Raw genomic sequence first — 19,358 nt, forward strand, 5'->3', positions numbered from 1 at the left:
CCAATTCCCTCCTGAATGCTTTGTTTCAACCTATCTCCACCCACTGTTCATATGTTAGGGGGAGAAAGCAGGATTAGGCTACTGAGTTGGACGATCAGCCATGATCGTGATGAATGGCGGAGCAGGCTCGAAGGGCCAAATGGCCTTCTATGTTTCTATGTTTCTACACTCCTCAGGCACTGCACTCCAAGCCTTAATCTCTCAGTGCGTGAAAAAGTTTTTCCTCATATTGCCTTTGCTTCTTTTGGCAATTACCTTAAATCTGCGCCCTCATGTTCTTGATCCTTTCATGAGTGGGAACAGTTTTTCCCTGTATTGTGTCCCAACCCCACCTCTGCCAAATCTCCCCTCAGCCTTCTTTTATCCAGTTATCCTGACTTTTCCAATCTATCTTCATAACTGAAGTTCCTCATCCATGGAACCATTCTTGCGAGTTCTCATTGTACTTTCCCACTCAGTTGCCTGCTAAGAGCTTAGAAAAGTGTGAAACGGGCTAGTTCTGAAGTGAATTATGGAAGAAAGAAGAATTAAAAACATAAGTTTCTAAAAGCTAAACATATGGTAACTTTGAACGAAAATGAGATGTTTGTGTGAATGGAGAGTAGGAGCTATCACTTAGCCATTCATAAGAACATAAGAACATAAGAAATAGGAGCAGGAGTAGGCCATCTAGCCCCTCGAGCCTGCCCCGCCATTCAATAAGATCATGGCTGATCTGAAGTGGATCAGTTCCACTTACCCGCCTGATCCCTATAACCCCTAATTCCCTTACCGATCAGGAATCCATCTATCAGATCAAGAAGCTTGCCAGTTCTTTCCCTGTCTGTATTTGGTTTAGCTATTTTGTCCTAGTCAAGGAAAGGACAGTAAGAAACTAAAACAGAAAATGTTGGATCAACATAGCATGTTTCGAGTCTGCAAGACTCGAAATGTTAACTCTGGGCAGGATTCTCCGACCTCGCCCGCAGCCGGAATTCTCTTGTCCCGCTGGAGTGAATGGAGATTTGGCCGAGCACCAATTTCTCCAGCCTCACTGGCAGCGTCAGCGGGGCGTGAACAGCTGTAGCATTCCGACCTCTGTTTCTCTTTCCACAGACGCTGCCAGACCTGCTGTGTCCATGCAGCATTTTCTGGTTTTGTTTCAGATTTCCGGCATCCGCAGCTTTTGTTCAGTCAGAAATAAAATTGACTTCAGGATAACTTGCTTGGGTGAGAATAAATGATTGACCAGATTTTTAGCCCTTGAATGCTCTACGTTGTTCCCTCCTATGTGGATATGAACAAGTGCCATCAGGGGATTGCGTACGAGAGGCATATTGGAAGGAAATATTTTTGTTATAAATGTGACCATTTGTCAAAAGATATGAAAAATGACTTTAAAAAAGTAGCTCATTCAATCAGGTTCATAAAAACAACTAATCATAATTTGCCTTGTGTTAAACTCTTCCATAAGACCATAAGACATAGGAGCAGAATTAGGCCACTCGACCCATCGAGTCTGCTCCGCCATTCAATCATGGCTGATATTTTTCTCATCCCCATTCTCCTGCCTTTTCCCCATAACCCCTGATCCCCTTATTAATCAAGAACCTATCTATCTCTGTCTTAAAGACACACCATGACCTGGCCTCCACAGCCTTTTGCGGCAAAGAGTTCCACAGGTTCACCACTCTCTGGCTGAAGAAATTCCTCCTCATCTCTGTTTTAAAGGATCATCCCTTTAGCCTGAGGTTGTGCCCTCTGGTTCTAGTTTTTCCTACTAGTGGAAACATCCTCTCCACATCCACCCTAAAATAGTTGCCAATGGAGGACTTGATTTCTTAACATTGAAGGGACTCTATTCTAATAATTGATTACCCTGTGAGGGAGAAACCTTTTTCCGATCTGAGGTTTTCCAGTTTCATATGCAGCATGTGTTGTGGCGGCAGAGGTGGTCTGCCATTGGCTGACAGCAGGACCTTCCAGTCTCGCCATCATCAATGGGACTTCCCATTGTTCATTCCCCCTGCAGCAGTGGGGGCGGGGGGGGGGGTCAGTTTTGGTGGGGCTGGAAGATATGCCAGCGAGAATGGCCAGAAAATCCTGCCCACAATAATATATTTTTCTTAAGCTGTTCAAATGAACAGAAAGGACATGTCGACAGAATTGAAGGGTTATGTCGGTTTTGTTCTTATCCCATCAGCCATCCTGAGCAATATAAGACATACACCTGAATTCTCGCTGTAGAAGACAGGTATTACAAATTGCGATATTTCTGTAAATCAGTCAGGTTATTACCTATATAGTCAGCTTTTATTCACAGTTAACACATAATAACACAGCTGGAATCTTACCACTGTTCACGCTGGTGGGATTTTCCCGTTCCCCCCGCCGCAGTGAACAGAGATTTGGCTGGTCGACAAATTCTCCGACTTCATTGCAGCGGGAGTGTGGCATGAAGGGCAGGTAAGATCACATCCCCTGTCAATTCAGATCACTTTCAGAAAATGGGCTTTTTCCATACAGTAACATATCCTCTCAGTCAATGGAATCATCAAGATTAAAGAATCTCTGGGTCTACATGAGGTATGCCTAACAGATTTATAGAAGTCTCTTAGTTTTTACAACCTGCCTTCGACACAGCCCATTGCATCTTTTACATTACTCTCGATGACTGATATGCTTTTGATGCTTTTGATACTTTAGGTTTTGTACTCTTAGGTCATATCTGACTTTACCCTGGACAACTTCCACATTTTAGGTCACCCGTGGCGGTGGTAGTTGGATTTGTTGGACAAAATCAGTGTGGAACCCATTCTATGTTTGGCATCAGATTGTGATGAAATTGACCAAGACTGTGGCAAAGGGTTCAATACCAGACTCCAGCCAAAAGGCTGTGGTACATGCTATCGCCACTGATGTTGACAGCATAAAATTCAATTAGCTGAGTTTCTGGAATGACACGGGATTGAGGAGAGGTTGAGAGGGCAAATAGGCTTGAAATCTCTCACAAAGCAGTGGCTTGTTTGGGCTAGCAACTTTCTTCTATTCTGAAAAGTTATATTGAGTTGTTGTATGGGCAACATGAGGTTAATTCCTTAAACTAACTGGTGGTTTACTCATCCATACCAAGGCTGAGGGAGGTCTTATGGTGCAATGGATAGAGACCCTGCCTCTGAGCCAGAAGCTCTGGGTTTGAGTCTCACCTCAGGACCTGACAGTCAAGGAAGCCACATTCATAATGCGGCCGAACGGGTTGGGTGTCAACCTGCAAATCCTTCCAACACACGCCAATGACAAGTGGTAAGAGCGGGAGAGATTGCAAAGGATGGAGAGACAATTGGAGCCTCTTTCACATTATCCATAGGTCCAGACTGCATCATGCATGTAAAAATGCATGTTACCACAGCAGCCCGGGTTTCCTGAGTGAACCATAACACACCAGCGCCACAACCACATGCTGAATGATCACTGCTGTGACATGTCCAGGGATTAAGACAAAAAAGAACAAAGAACAAAGAACAGTGCAGCACAGGAAACAGGCCCTTTGGCTCCCCAGGCCTGCGCCGCTCATTGGTCCAACTAGACCATTCGTTTGTATCCCTCCATTCCCAGACTGCTCATGTGATATCCAAGTAAGTCTTAAACGATGCCAGCGTGTCTGCCTCCACCACCCTACTTGGCAGCGCATTCCAGGCCCCCACCACTTTCTGTGTAAAAAACGTCCCTCTGATATCTGAGTTATACCTCGCCCTTCTCACCTTGAGCCTGTGACCCCTCGTGATCATCACCTCCGACCTGGGAAAAAGCTTCCCACTGTTCACCCTATCTATACCTTTCATAATTTTGTACACCTCTATTAGGTCTCCCCTCATTCTCTGTCTTTCCAGGGAGAACAAGTCCAGTTTACCCAATCTCTCCTCATAGCTAAGACCCTCCATACCAGGCAACATCCTGGTAAACCTTCTCTGCACTCTCTCTAAAGCCTCCACGTCCTTCTGGTAGTGCGGTGACCAGAACCGGACGCAGTACTCCAAATGTGGCCTAACCAGCGTTCTATACAGCCGCAACATCAGACTCCAGCTTTTATACTCTATACCCCATCCTATAAAGGCAAGCATGCCATATGCCTTCTTCACCACCTTCTCTACCTGTGCTGCCACCTTCAAGGATTTGTGGACTTGCACACCTAGGTCCCTCTGTGTTTCTATACTCTTGATGGCACTGCCATTTATTGTATAACTCCCCCCAACATTAGTTCTTCCAAAATGCATCACTTCACATTTATCTGGATTAAATTCCATCTGCCATTTCTCCGCCCAATTTTCCAGCCTATCTATATCCTGTTGTATTGTCCGACAATGTTCATCGCTATCCGCAAGTCCAGCCATCTTCGTGTCATCCGCAAACTTGCTGATTACACCAGTTACACCTTCTTCCAAATCATTTATATATATCACAAATAGCAGAGGTCCCAGTACAGAGCCCTGCGGAACACCGCTAGTCACAGACCTCCAGCCGGAAAAAGACCCTTCGACTGTTATCCTCTGTCTCCTGTGGCCAAGCCAGTTTTCTACCCATCTAGCCACCTCTCCTTGTATCCCATGAGCCTTAACCAACCTGCCATGAGGGACTTTGTCAAATGCATTACTGAAATCCATATAGACGACATCCACAAAAGTCTCAAATTTCAAACATTAAGACAGGGAATGAAAATGTTGGAAATGAGAATCTGAATATTGCAAGTAGCCAGACCCACAAAAGAATGAATCACAATTATATGGAAATTCTGGTGCTAATCTTCCCCCATCACCCCAAACGGCCTACTATAAATCAATAAAGGCTGTATTGCCTTTCAGTAAAGGACTCTCTCAGATCAGATGGTTACACAATTTATTGTCCCGGTTCAAAAAATGTCGATCATCAGAATTTTATAAGCAGGATTTTTTTCCCCTGTGATGTGATACATGGAAAACCTTGGCAAATGATGGTTAAATTAGCAGAACAACAGCAAGACTACAAATATTATAAGGAATATCAAAGGGTCTGCAGTGTACTCAAAGGCATAACAACTCCCAAAGACTTAAAAGATGCTAAAAAAAACTATTTGAGGTTTGAACTCATCCAACCATCTATTACAATCTCATAACACGGATACAATCAGCTGCTCTTCTCCGTGTATCTAGTTCTGTCGTGCATAAATCTGCTTCTATGAAATGTTAAGACATTCCAGATCTATTGAACCAGATAGATTGTTCCCAGAATTCCGTTAAAGCTAATTGCCGCCAGGTCTTTGTTTATTGCTGACTTGCACAGTAACACTGACGTCATTCCTATTTTGGCAAATCTAATTGTGATCAATTCATTTTATTTTTGCCAAGTGTCCTGACAGCACAACAGGAATTGCTTGATTCCAAAATCCCTTTCCTATTAAAACCCTTAGAAGTTAAAGAAGCAGAGATGTTTATGTGGGGGAAGTACAATGATTCTTCCTTTTGGCATAGATTTACATCGTTTCGATCGCCTCAGGAGGTCGGAGAGGAATTTCCCAGATTTTTTTTCCCCATATTGGCCCTGGGGTTTTCACTCTGGGTTTTCGCCTCTCCCTGGAGATCACATGGTCTGGAATGGGGGGGTGGGAGTGAGTTTAATAGGTTGTGATGAACAAAGCATCGTAGCTGTGAGGGACAGCTCGGTGGATAGGATATTGGTATGTAGATAGGCTGGAAAATTGGGCGGGGATCCTGGATTCAGGATTCAATCCTGGACCGGGGAGCGGCGCGGGCTTGGAGGGCCGAAGGGCCTGTTCCTGTGCTGTATTGTTCTTTGTTCTTTGTTCTTTGTACATCGGTGGGAATTCTGTGTGTAATGAACTCAGTGAGGCCCATGAGGTTGGCCTCTTGGAGCATGCGCTTCCTGATTGAGGTAATTACACTTTGGCGGGCCTTGTTGCCACTGGGCAGCGGAGGTCCCCAGTGGAGGTCCCTCTACAGAGGGATCGCCCCCCCCCCTCTATCTTGGTGACCTGGGGTGGAGGGCACTGCACTCAGCAGTACCATACAATTGTAGGTTGCCCTTTTTGCAATCTTGTGGAGTCCGTGGACAACGTCTATGTTGAATGTTATAGGCTGCACTCCCTTTTTAGTTTTCTCAAAAACCTTTTGCTGATGTTTTGTTTGCACTTCAGTCCCACGCTCCTGCTCTACGGACACCTGGTGCGGAGGGGGGCGGGGAAGGAGGAGGATCTCCTTGTGAACCTGCTCCTGGGCCCGGCAGGGCACTACCATCTACAGGTCCAGGCAGTGGGTGATCGAGGGGGTTGTCCAACCCGACTGTCTGCCTCTCTACCGCAGCTATATTCGTGGCCGGGTGTCCCTGGAAAGGGAGCATGCGGTGTCCAAGGGCACAGTTGATGCCTTCCATGCCCGTTGGGCACTGCGGGGACTGGGGCATATTATTGACCCCTTTAATCACATTTTAATTTGATGTTTTAAATTTCATTTCCGCTTTGTCTTTTGTTTCGGGATTTTCCCCTTCTTTTAGGGAGCTGCCCCTTTTGAGTTGTCCCTCAGTTACTTTGATTTCATTTATTTGGTTGGACACAAAAAGGTGTCCCTGATTGAGGTAATAAGTGCCTGCCCAATCAGGGAGCCTCACCTATGTGTCAGGACTACTGGCACTCTGGATTCTGACTTTGTACCTAGAGCACTCTTAGGAGTGGAATTGAGTTTGTAAATGAAGGGAATCTAGCAAAGGGACCAGGTAAGGATGGCAGATTTCGGCCTCCGAGGAGTTATTTCATTGCCCGACAGCAGTGAGAATCAATAATAGTCTGCATGGGCCGTGGTTGACTTTGATATATTACTCAAGTATCCAATTTTCACTTGAATCTTGACAGTGAACCCTCCAAAGAACAAAGAACAAAGAACAGTACAGCACAGGAAACAGGCCCTTCGGCCCTCCAAGCCTGTGCCGCTCCTTGGTCCAACTAGACCAATCGTTTGTATCCCTCCATTCCCAGGCTGCTCATGTGACTATCCAGGTAAGTCTTAAACGATGTCAGCGTGCCTGCCTCCACCACCCTACTTGGCAGTGCATTCCAGGCCCCCACCACCCTCTGTGTAAAAAACGTCCCTCTGATGTCTGAGTTATACTTCACCCCTCTCAGCTTGAGCCCGTGACCCCTCGTGATCGTCACCTCCGACCTGGGAAAAAGCTTCCCACTGTTCACCCTATCTATACCCTTCATAATCTTGTATACCTCTATTAGATCTCCCCTCATTCTCCGTCTCTCCAAGGAGAACAACCCCAGTCTACCCAATCTCTCCTCATAGCTAAGACCCTCCATACCAGGCAACATCCTGGTAAACCTTCTCTGCACTCTCTCCAATGCCTCCACGTCCTTCTGGTAGTGCGGCGACCAGAACTGGACGCAGTACTCCAAATGTGGCCTAACCAGCGTTCTATACAGCTGCATCATCAGACTCCAGCTTTTATACTCTATACCCCGTCCTATAAAGGCAAGCATACCATAAGCCTTCTTCACCACCTTCTCCACCTGTGTTGCCACCTTCAAGGATTTGTGGACTTGCACACCTAGGTCCCTCTGTGTTTCTATACTCCTGATGACTCTGCCATTTATTGTATAATTCCTCCCTACATTATTTCTTCCAAAATGCATCACTTCGCATTTATCCGGATTAAATTCCATCTGCCACCTCTCCGCCCAATTTTCCAGCTTATCTATATCCTGCTGTATTGCCCGACAATGCTCTTCGCTATCCGCAATTCCAGCCATCTTCGTGTCATCCGCAAACTTGCTGATTACACCAGTTACACCTTCTTCCAAATCATTTATATGTATCACAAATAGCAGAGGTCCTAGTACAGAGCCCTGCGGAACACCACTGGTCACAGACCTCCAGCCGGAAAAAGACCCTTCGACCACTACCCTCTGTCTCCTATGGCCAAGCCAGTTCTCCACCCATCTAGCCACTTCTCCTTGTATCCCATGAGCCTTAACCTTCTTAACCAACCTGCCATGTGGGACTTTGTCTCTGGGCAGAAATGGAGCCAAGGTATGTGATAAACTGGGCTGACCACAGCTGCATGAGTTCTGCTCCATTGCAATCCCTGGGTTTCAGCTGCATGACAATTTTCCGCTCGTAACTGGCAGAAAGCAGCAGTTGGCCAGAGAGCAGAGGCCCAATGATGGGTGGTAGGAAGATTGGCACTCTGGGAAGACCTCCTCCATCTCCTCATCCCACACAAGCAAAGTAAGGAGCCAATTGTCAAGACCAACCTCTTTGGTCTTCTCACCTCAGCCCCTCTTTCCACCAGTTTGACCAGAATGGGCTTCACCGCTCTGGCGAAATAGCAGTTGGGTCTGAATGACATGATTGGAGTCTAATTTACATAAATTAAAGCAGGGCTTTTGCCACTTTCTGGCGGGTATCCTTCTTGGCTGCTCAAAGAGCTGGTGAAGATCAAAGCCTGCATGGAGAGGACAGGGTAAGGCCTCTGAGCAGTTTTAATTGTCCACTTAACCGGTTCTGCATGGCAGATATAGATAAATGGCAGCGGGAATCAATCTCAATGCACATTTTCAAACAGGAGAGACTGGGCAGCAGTCATTAGCAAAGACATATTGTCTAAACCTCATTCATGGATACTTAGGCCAGATGTAAAACCCTTAATACCAGCTTGGAGAAGATCTGCGTCTCTGAATACAATAAAATCTTCCACCACAATGACCCATCAAGCTATTTCTTTTTATTTTATTGTTCTGTCTTCTTTTTTCTTCCAAAAACCAATCTGGTTCATTAATGCCCTTTAGGGAAGGAAATCTCTATTCTTACCTGGTCTGGCCTACATGTGACTCCAGACCCACAGCAATGTGGTTGACTCTTAACTGCCTCTCTGAAATGGTCTGGCAAGCCACTCAAGGGATGGGCAAGAAAATGCTGGCCTTGCCAGCGACACCCACAAAATAAAACATTCTCCAGTTTATTTCCTTTTATTTTCTCCCAGGCACTCCCACCTCCTCATGAAAGAATTGACTACTCTTCACTGGAGCACAATTCCATGGGTATCCTTATCTTATCCAAGCATTTTCTATTCATGTAGAGCTTTGACAAGTGAGGGTGGGTAAGCTTTCAGGTTGTGGTGACAGATACAGCCACACTTAATCCTGTTTTATCCAGCATCCTGTGAACAGGAGCAGGAGCCCTGGATTAATTCCCCCTACTTAGTCCCATGGGTGCTGCAAGTTAGTTGCAGCAGCCCAGAGTGCAGGTCAAGTTGAGGTCAGCTGGGGATCGAATCTGGGTGCTGTCACATGGCTTTGGGACAGAGGTTTCAGCTCTGAGCCATCATGACCCTCCGCTAAAACCACTGCAAAGAGCAAATTGTGACAGATGCTATTCATACTGATGCTATTTTAATTCAGATAGGAGGCCTGAGTCCACAGTGCTAAATCTAACTTTCTTATTGAGCTGGTGTACTCATAGGCCCATGAGAAACTGCACCTATGGTCATCAAGATAAAGAAGATGGATTGAGCGGTGTAAATGCTAGGAGTTGGCTCACATACAATATAGTCTTCTTGGATTCGGAACGCAAATAAAAAACACCAATAAGATGAACATAATACATCTTCAAAACATCACAGCGAGAATCTGTGGCACACTAATACTCCATTTTTAAAATTCATTTGTGGGACATGGGCGTCACTGGCTGGCCAGCGTTTATTGCCCTTCCCTAGCTGCCTGAGGCCAGTTGAGAATCAACCACATTCCTGTGGCTCTGGAGTCACATGTAGGCCAGACCAGGTAAGGATGGCAGATTTCCTTCCCTAAAGGACATTTCAAAGCACTTTGGCAGTGAAAGAATACATTGACCAAGCTGCATCGCCCCCAATCCACCAGTCAATCTCCAGCCTCAAACCTGCTGATTGTAGGAAAGATGTTTCATCGTCAGGAAGAAGGCAATCACAGCCGTGCTCCTGTCTTAACTGGTTAAGTTGCCATGACAGTGTTTGCAAGCAAGTGCTGCATTGATGTGACAGGTGCCCCGAGCACCGCATACAGTACAGGGATGGATTATCTTAAAAATATCGTTTCCTCATCCCATTTTTCTCCTTCCCTTCTCTTCTGAAATGTTAAATCAGCGAAGAAGGCCAATTTTCCATCCACTCCCTCCCCCCCCTCCCGCCTCACCTGAAGGTGCTGACTCATAGAGAGATGCCATTTGCTCCTTGCTACAATGTCTAATGCCAATTCTTCACCTATGAGCCCACACAGAATATTGCCAAGGTCGCGCTTTCGAGTGAACACCAGTATACCAGCTTGTTCCTGTATAGTCTCTTATCCAGTGATCATAAGTGAGCTGATTCTACCCCCTCTCCCCTCACAAACCCCCTGACCTCGGAACCCAGAAGAACCTCCGATTCGCGCTCACACTCAGACTAGCTAGTGCAAACTGAGAGTGCAAATTGAACCTTCCTGATCCAATGGGCTTAGTTACTCACTGGGTAAATTTGCTACATCATTAGCGATAAACCACTCTATTTTTGAAAAGCCTGCCATTTAATATTATACATTTGGGGCGTGGGGAGAAATATACGTTTTGTTCGCAATGACTAGTGTAACTAGGCTCGAATTCGAATTCTCCTGTGTGTAACTTTTACCAGAAGGATAAAACACTTCATAAATAATTAGCAAGAGGTAAATGCAGAAAATGCTGCAGAATGTGGGTGTGCTGGTGTAATGTGCTTCGCTTATATAAGGGGAATATATGTAAACAGACCCACAAATACAAAAAATGTGCATGTTAGCACAGGTATGCATGAATTCTGCAGATGTACAGTAAGGGTACACATGCACAGATGCACACCACACACATTTAGTTAATGAATATACACAGACGTACAGTACATGCATGTATACACATGTATGTGCCTGCATATACATATTTACAGGGAAAGTGCATACACAGACTGTGTACAGTCAGGCAAAAACGGGGGACATTTAGAAAATATTTGTCAAGCGATTCACCCATTGAAGAATACGCCTGTCCTTATCAGAGGCTTAAAAGAGATGGAATACTCTTTATTCAAAGTGCTGAACCAATAGAGTTGTGAAAATATTCCTTGAGGTGATATTTCAAAAAAAGAGGATCCCTAATTTCCTGCTCAATGGGAATGCTGCCACTTTGGACCCTCTTCCATCCTGACCATTCTGGTCATGTTAATGCCAGAGGGTGCCAGCCTCCACACGCGTAGCGTGCCAGGGTGAGTGGGTTACATATTTTCTCACTGATTGATCCAACTACCCTCGATAGGAATTAACAGAACTTCCCCGGGACACAGGCTAGCAGTTTCTAGTCAGCGAGGTCACGGCGGACCACAAGGAATATTTTTCTTTACAAGTAAGCAAAGTACTTGTTAAAACAGAAACCTAAAACATTGGGGAATTGCTTTGACCAAAAGTAAATCTCAATTTCCAAAAAAAAAAAGAAAACCCGTCCTGGTTCCCTTTACGTCGTCAGTTTGGCTTCTGAATGAATTTTTCTTTTTATATTACCTAAGTTGTTCAACCCAAATGCTTTTTTTTTTGTTGTTGGAGAATTTGAGGAGAATTTCCCGAGCTAAGCCTAAAGATCAATTTTCAGGAGCTATACATTGAAGGGTGGGGAGGGTTGGGGGGAAGGTGGGGGGGGGGGGGGGGGGGGGGGCGGGGGCGGGGGGAGGGGTGCGGATGTGCTGAGTCAGGAATGTCGGAATTTCTATTCTGGATTTGAGAGCACAGAGGAGCGTCGTTCTCTGGGTTGAGCGCTGGGAAGACCCTGGCCATTTGCCGGAATTTCACTATTCCGGCCTCTTCCGTGGGCTTATTCATATGGAAACTTCGTATTCCCGAGTGTCCTGAAATCAAACAGAGGGGGAAAGGCATAGCATTGAGTCTGGGGTCTTCTTTCTCCTGGGCTCCAGTGACAATGACAAAACTGTTAAAACCATAGAATCCCTACAGTGCAGAAGGAGGCTATTTGGCCCATCCAGTCTACACCGACCACAATCCCACCCAAGCCCTATTCCCGCTACCCCTCATATTTACCCTGCTAATTCCCCTGACACTAAGGTTAATTTAGCATGGCCAACCAACCTACCCCACATATCTTTGGATTGTGGGAGGAAACCAGAGCACCTGGAGGAAACCCACGCAGACACGGAGAGAACGTGCAAACTCCACACAGACAGTGACCTGGGGCCGGAATTGAACTCAGGTCCTTGGCGCTGTGAGACTGCAGTGCTAACTACCATGTTTAAGGTTGGTTTTATACTGGGCGGCACCAACAGGCCAAACACAAGAATGCCAAATTTCAAACAATCACAACAATTTGTACTACAGGAGAAAAGGGTGCTGATTGATTGGTGAGCCCTCTGATTGGCCAAGAAGTTGTCATGGAGGAAACAACAGGGGCCAATTGGCTCCCCAAGCTCCCAGATCAGAAGAATTTTATTCGCACAGTGATGCAGTCTGGGACCAAACTGTAAAGCCTAGCAAAGTCCCAGGTCTAATCGCTGCTTTGAGCTGGGGCCAGTGAGCCATGCAAAGCGCCACTTTTCTTTATAGAATCTCTACAGTGTAGAAAGAAGCCATTCGGCCCATCGAACCTGCATCGATAACAATCCCACCCAGGCCCTATCCCCATAACCCCACATATTTCATAGAAATCATAGAAACCCAACAGTGCAGAAGGAGGCCATTCGGCCCATCGAGTCTGCACCGACCACAATCCCACCTAGGCCCTACCCCCACATATTTACCTGCTAATCCCTCTAACCTACGCATCTCAGGACTCTAAGGGGCAATTTTTAACCTGGCCAATCAACCTAACCCGCACATCTTTGGACTGTGGGAGGAAACCAGAGCACCCGGAGAAAACCCACGCACACACGAGGAGAATGTGCAAACTCCACACAGACAGTGACCCGAGCCGGGAATCGAACCCAGGACCCTAGAGCTGTGAAGCAGCAGTGCTAACCACTGTGCTACCCTGCTAATCCCCCTGACACTGAGGGGCAATTTAGCATGGCCAATCCACCTGACCTGCACATCTTTGGAGTGTGGGAGGAAACCCACGCAGACACGGGAAGAATGTGCAAACTCCCCTCAGGCAGATACCCGATGCCGGAATTGAACCCAGGTTCCTGGCACTGTGAAGTAGCAGTGCTGGCCACTGAGCCACTGTGCCACCATTGACTTTGGCAGGACCGGAAGATCCTGCCTGTAGCCAACAGCTCACCGCCTCCACCTCGTGGTGGCTTATGCTGAGCCACCATGCCATCCAGTATAATACCAACCTTAAACATGGAAGGAAACCACCATCAAACATTGAGGGAGCATTAAGGCCTTTGAGGTAACCAGCAAAAAAAATTGAGATGAGAGGAGGTGAATTATATATAGCAAACTCGTATGATCTGGAATGTTGGTTGGAATATTCTGCCCCCATAGTGGGTTTCCCAAAGTGGTGAGCTGCTACAGACAGGACTTTCCGGTCCTGCCAAAGTCAATAGCGGCACAGTGGCTCAGTGGTTAGCACTGCTGCCTCACAAGGCCAGGGACCCGGGTTCAATTCTGGCCTCGGGTATCTGCCTGAGGGAAGTTTGCACATCCTCCCTGTGTCTGCGTGGGTTTCCTCCCACACTCCAAGATGTGCAGGTTAGGTGGATTGGCCATGCTAAATTTCCCCTAAATGTCAGGGAGATTAGCAGGGTAAATACATGGGGTTATGGGGATCGGGCCTGGGTGGGATTGTTATCGGTGCAGGTTCGATGGGCCGAATGGCTTCTTTCTGCACTGTAGGGATCCTATAAAGAAAAGTGGCACTTTGCATGGCTCACTGGCCCCAGCTCAAAGCAACGATTAGACCTGGAACTTTGCTAGGCTTTACAGTTTGGTCCCAGACTGCCTCACTGAGCGAATAAAAGTCTTCTGATCTGGGAGCTTGGGGAGCTAATTGGCCCCTATTGTTTCCTCCATGACAACTTCTTGGCCAATCAGAGGGCTCATCAATCAATCAGCACCCTTTTCTCCTGTAGTACAAATTGTTGTGATTGTTTGAAATTTGGCATTCTTGTGTTTGGCCTGTTGAATGCAAGATGAAAAGCTTCGGCCACAAGTCTCCTTTCAGCAATGCAAAAACCCAGTGAATTCCATTCTCCAACATTGTTATCCTTCACCTGAACGAACATACAATTCTGACACCTTTCAAAAAAAAATATATCAGCTCCCACTGTAATTCCTAATGAAATACTGGTAGATAGGTAAGTAAGAATCAAGAAATGTCTGACCATCTTTAAATGTTTCTTACCCCACCCCCCCACGCCCAACCCCCAACGCCCTGTTTAAGATATAGACCGAGAGTGATACCTAACCTAACCCCCTTCCTATACAACTAGTAGAAAAAAAGCAGCAACATACGCCTGTCTCGTAGATGGGATTGTCGAAGGCTGTTTCCACCGTGATTTGACTGTATGGATGCGAGGACATGAGAGGCAGACGCAAGTTTGAGTGATACCGGCACCTGGGACAGAGAGATAGAAAGAAATATTGAATAGGAGATAACGACAAACAAGAAGACTGTACATTAAGCTTTCACTACTCTGTTAAGCGCTAGGCTGTGCCCACTTTGCAGGTTTGGCCAGAGTGCAAGGTAGAGCTTGCAGAAAATGTACAAACACAGAAGGAGGCCATTCGGCCCATCTTGTCCATGTCGTCAATAAAGAGAAACCTAACCTTCCTGCATTTGTCCTGTATCCCTGCAGGTCAGATCTCTTCAAGGAGACTCCAACTAGTAATTCTTACTATTTTAAAGTTTACTTGGTGCTCCCTCAACTGCTACCACTTGTAAGTTAGTATACTTTTATAGCTTGATTTGCATAACACTATAAGCACTTGCATAATGTAAATTTAGAATATGATTAAATGTATAATACGGTGAAGTATTGACAGTAGTTATAATGGAAATTGCACATTCATTGTCTTGCATGCTAGAGGACACAGGTTTAAGGTGCTGGGGAGTAGGTACAGAGGAGATGTCAGGGGTAAGTTTTTCACTCAGAGGGTGGTGGGTGAGTGGAATCGGCTGCCGTCAGTGGTGGTGGAGGCAAACTCGATGGGGTCTTTTAAGAGACTTCTGGGTGAGTACATGGTACTTAATAGGATTGAGGGTTATAGGTAAGCCTATATATAAGCCTAGGTAGGTAGGGACATGACCGGTGCAACTTGTGGGCCGAAGGGCCTGTTTGTGCTGTGGCTTTCTATGTTCTATGTTCTATGTTCTATGCTACCCATCACCGTCACGGCATCTTTCTCAATAGAAAGTGATTTCATTTCATCAATGTCCAGTTAGTTTGTGACTAAAGACAGTACAGGTTTGTGCCCAATCTTTTGGCAGCAGTTATTATTCATTAGTCCTCTGCCAGTATTCTGTGCCACATTCATTCCAGCCAGGTCATCATGTTACACAGGAACACAAGAAACAGGAACAGGAGTAGACTAAATAGCCTGTTGATTCAGCCATGCCAAATGATCATGGCTTCAATTCCATTTTCCCGTCCATTCCCTGTATCCTTTAATTCCTTGAGAGAGCAAAAGTCTGTCTATTGCACCCACAAATGTATTAATGTTGCAACATCCACAGCCCTACACCCTAGCTATGACTGTAACACTATATTCTGCACTCTCTCCTTTCCTTCTCTATGAACGGTATGCTTTGTCTGTATAGCGCGCAACAAACAATACTTTTCACTGTATACTAGTACATGTGACAATAATAAATCAAATCAAATCAAATCCAAAGCCCTCTGTGATAGAGAACACCAAAGATTCACAACATTTTGAGTGAAATAATTTCTCATTTCAATCCTGTATGATCAGCCCCTTATCCTGAGACCGTGGCCCTGTGTTTTCGATTCCCTGACAATCTCTCATCATCCACCCTATTAAGCCGTTCATTGCAGGTTGACTATCAGGCGACAAGGACTATTCCCTTCATGATTCCTGCTGGGAGCCCGGGAATAGCTGGTGAGGTGGCTTAGAGAGAGAGACAGGTCGCCACGAGATAAAGGAATTTCAATAAATCCATCGATGTGCTCAAACAGTGTTTCCACTGCCAGAATAATTTGGCAGGACTTTGGCAGGACTTTGGCAGTACAGCCCTGACTGATTATCTAGACTTATGATCATCTGTTGCATGTTGCAGAACTTTTCCATCATGAGGGACTAGTATCTACAACCAGCTGGGCAACAAGAAATGCCAGCGGAGGCAAAGCTGTGGCTAATTGGTGCCCTCTCGCCTTTGAGCCACATGGTCCAAGTCCCACTCCAGGGCTTGAGAGCATAATAAACTAAGGTTGACACTCCAATGCAGTACTGAGGGAGCATAGCACTGTTGGAGATGCTGTCTTTGGGATGAGACGTTAAATTGCCACTGTCTGTGTGGAGTTTGCACATTCTCCTCGTGTCTGCGTGGGTTTCCTCCGGGTGCTCCGGTTTCCTCCCACAGTCCAAAGATGTGCGGTTAGGTTGATTGGCCAGGTTAAAAATTGCCCCTTAGAGTCCTGGGATGTGTAGGTTAGAGGGATTAGCGGGTAAATATGTGGGGGTAGGGCCTGGGTGGGATTGTGGTCGGTGCAGACTCGATGGGCCGAATGGCCTCCTTCTGCACTGTAGGGTTTCTATGATTTCTATGATTTCTAAACTCCAGTGAATAATCCTAACCGATTTAGTCTCTCCGCATATGACAGATGGATGTGAAAGATTTCATGGTACGATTTCGAAGAAGAGCAGGGGAGTTATTCCTCGTGTCCCGGCCAATGTTTATCTCTCAATCAGCATCACATAAACAGATTATTTGGTCATTATCGCATTGTTATCCATATTCATTAAAAATAAGTTGGTGGAATACGGATATTAGTCTGTTTAAAGTTTATTTATTAGTGTCACAGGTAGGCTTACATTAACACTGCAATGAAGTTACTGTGAAAATCCTCTACACGCCACATTCCGGTGCATGTTTGGGTACACTGAGGGAGAATTTAGCATGGCCAAAGCACCTAAACAGTAGGGCGGGGGGAAACCCGGAGGAAACCCATGCAGACATGGGGAGAATGTGCAAACTCCAACACAGACAGTCACCCGAAGCCAGAATTGAACCCGGGTCCCTGGCGATGTGAGGCAGCAGTGCTAACCACTGTGCCACCGTGCTGCCCCAGTCTGTGATGTCAACCTGAGAGAAGCAGAAGAACGGGGAGGATGAGCAGGATCAGCAGTGTCTCCAGCTGCCAGGGTTCTCAAACAGCAACTCACTCAAGGGCTCCTTATGCCACATATATGGCCACATATGCCAATCCCTCCATCCTCAACACATCAACATTCCATGCTAATACCATTCCTGCTATCCCTATCTTGAGTCCCTGTGGGTCAAGAAATTTCTCCTCACCTCAGTCCTAAAAGATTTACCCGTTATCCTCAAACTATGACCCCTAGTTCTGGACTCCCCCACCACTGGGAACATTCTTTCTGAATCTACCCTGTCTAACCCTGTTAGAATTTTCTATGTTTCTATGCGATCGCCTCTCACTCTTCTAAACTCCAGTGAATAATCCTAACCGATTTAGTCTCTCCGCATATGACAGACCTGCCATCCCAGGAATCAGCCCGGTAAACCTTCGTTGCACTCCCTCTATAGCAAGGACATCCTTCCTCAGATAGTGGGGGGAGACGGGGGGAATGAGCTTCCCATTTCGTCCCATTGGTCGATGGATGGGGCGAGCTGGTAAGATCGCGCAAGCGCAGAGAAATCAGATTCATGCCGAATTTCTCGGCTGTGAATTCACAACCACAGAAAGTAGTTGAGGCCAAAACATTATGTGATTTCAAGAAGAAATTATATAGCTCTTGGGGCTAAAGAGATCAAGGGATATGGGGGAAGGAGGGATCAGGATACTGAATTGATGATCAGCCATGATCAAAGTGAATGGCGGAACAGGCTCAAAGGGCCAAATGGCCTCCTCCTGCTTCTAGTTTCCTGGTTTCTATGTTTCTATGAAAGATTTTGATCCTCGCCACAGCACAGTAAAGGCTTTTTTCAAAGTCACAAATGACATCCTTTTTTCAAATTCAGTCAAGAGATGTGGGCGTCGCTGGCTAGGCCAGCATTTATTGCCCATCCCTAATTGCCCTTGAGAAGGTGATGATGAGCTACCTTCTTGAACCACTGCAGCCCATGTGATGTCAGTGCACCCACACTGCTCGAAGGAAGGGAATTTCAGGACTTTGACCCAGCAACAGGGAGAGAACGGCGATATACTTCCAAGTCACGATGGTGCGTGACTTGGAAGGGAACTTCCAGTCGATGATGTTCCCATGTGTCTGCTGCCCTTGTCCTTCTAGATGGTAGTGGTTGTGGGTTTGGAAGGTGCGTCAAAGGAACCTTGGTGAGTTCCTACAGTGCACCTTATAGATAACACACTGCTAGCACTTTGCATTGGTGGTGGAGCAAGTGCATGTTCATGGATGGGATGACATTCAAGTGGGTTGCTTTGTCCTGGATGGTGTCGAGCTTCTTGAATGTTGTTGGAGCTGTACACTTGCAGGCAAATGGGGAGTATTCCATTACATTTCTGACTTGTGCCTTGTAAATGGTGGACAGGCTTTGGGGAGTCAGGAGTTGAGTTCTCGCCATAGGATTCCTAGCCTTTGACCTGCTTTGGTAGCCACAATATTTATATGACTAGTCCAGTTCAGTTTCTGGTCAATGGTAACCCCCAGAATGTTAATATGTGACTGATAAGCACTCCCTTATTGTCCTTCTTGACCTGGTCTTTGCCACTGTTCACCATACTGTCCTCATCCGAAGCCTCTTTATTGTTGTCCAGCTGAGTGGCACTGCTCTTACCTGATACCACTCTTATCTATCTAATTGTAGCTCAAGAGTCACTCGCAATGTCGACTCTTCCTGCTTCTGCACTGTTACATCCGGTGTTCCCCCAGTTTTCACATAAGCTGATGCCACCCAGCACTGCCTCACCATCACCTCCCTCGACTCCTCCAAGGTTGCTAAACTATCAGACTGCTTATCCCACATCTGGATAAGCAGAATTCTCCTCCAATTAAATACAAGGAGGACAGAAATCATTATTTTTGGTCCCTGTTCCACACTCCGTTCCTGACTATGTCCCTCTCCCTGGCAATAGTCTGAGATTAAGTCAGTCCGTTTGCAACCTTGGTGTCACATTTCATCCCAAGATGGGCTTTCGACCTTATTTTCATGCCATCACTAAGACCGTCTCCTTCCACCTCTGTAAAATTGTCC

General features: G+C 46.2%; 1 protein-coding gene across 1 annotated transcript in view; it reads right to left on the reverse strand.

Moving 5' to 3' along the window:
• Window positions 1–11,871: 11,871 nt before the first annotated feature.
• LOC144502294 (seizure 6-like protein) overlaps window positions 11,872–19,358 on the reverse strand; it is a 150,864-nt gene continuing 143,377 nt past the window's right edge. Inside the window, exons 16-17 of the mRNA XM_078226107.1 lie at window positions 14,462–14,564; window positions 11,872–11,901 (exon numbers count right to left, since the gene is read on the reverse strand). Of these exons, the coding sequence (XP_078082233.1) occupies window positions 11,872–11,901; window positions 14,462–14,564 (133 nt within the window). The remainder of the gene's footprint in view (window positions 11,902–14,461; window positions 14,565–19,358) is intronic.

Source organism: Mustelus asterias, chromosome 13 (assembly GCF_964213995.1).
Source record: "Mustelus asterias chromosome 13, sMusAst1.hap1.1, whole genome shotgun sequence".
Classification (NCBI taxonomy): domain Eukaryota; kingdom Metazoa; phylum Chordata; class Chondrichthyes; order Carcharhiniformes; family Triakidae; genus Mustelus; species Mustelus asterias.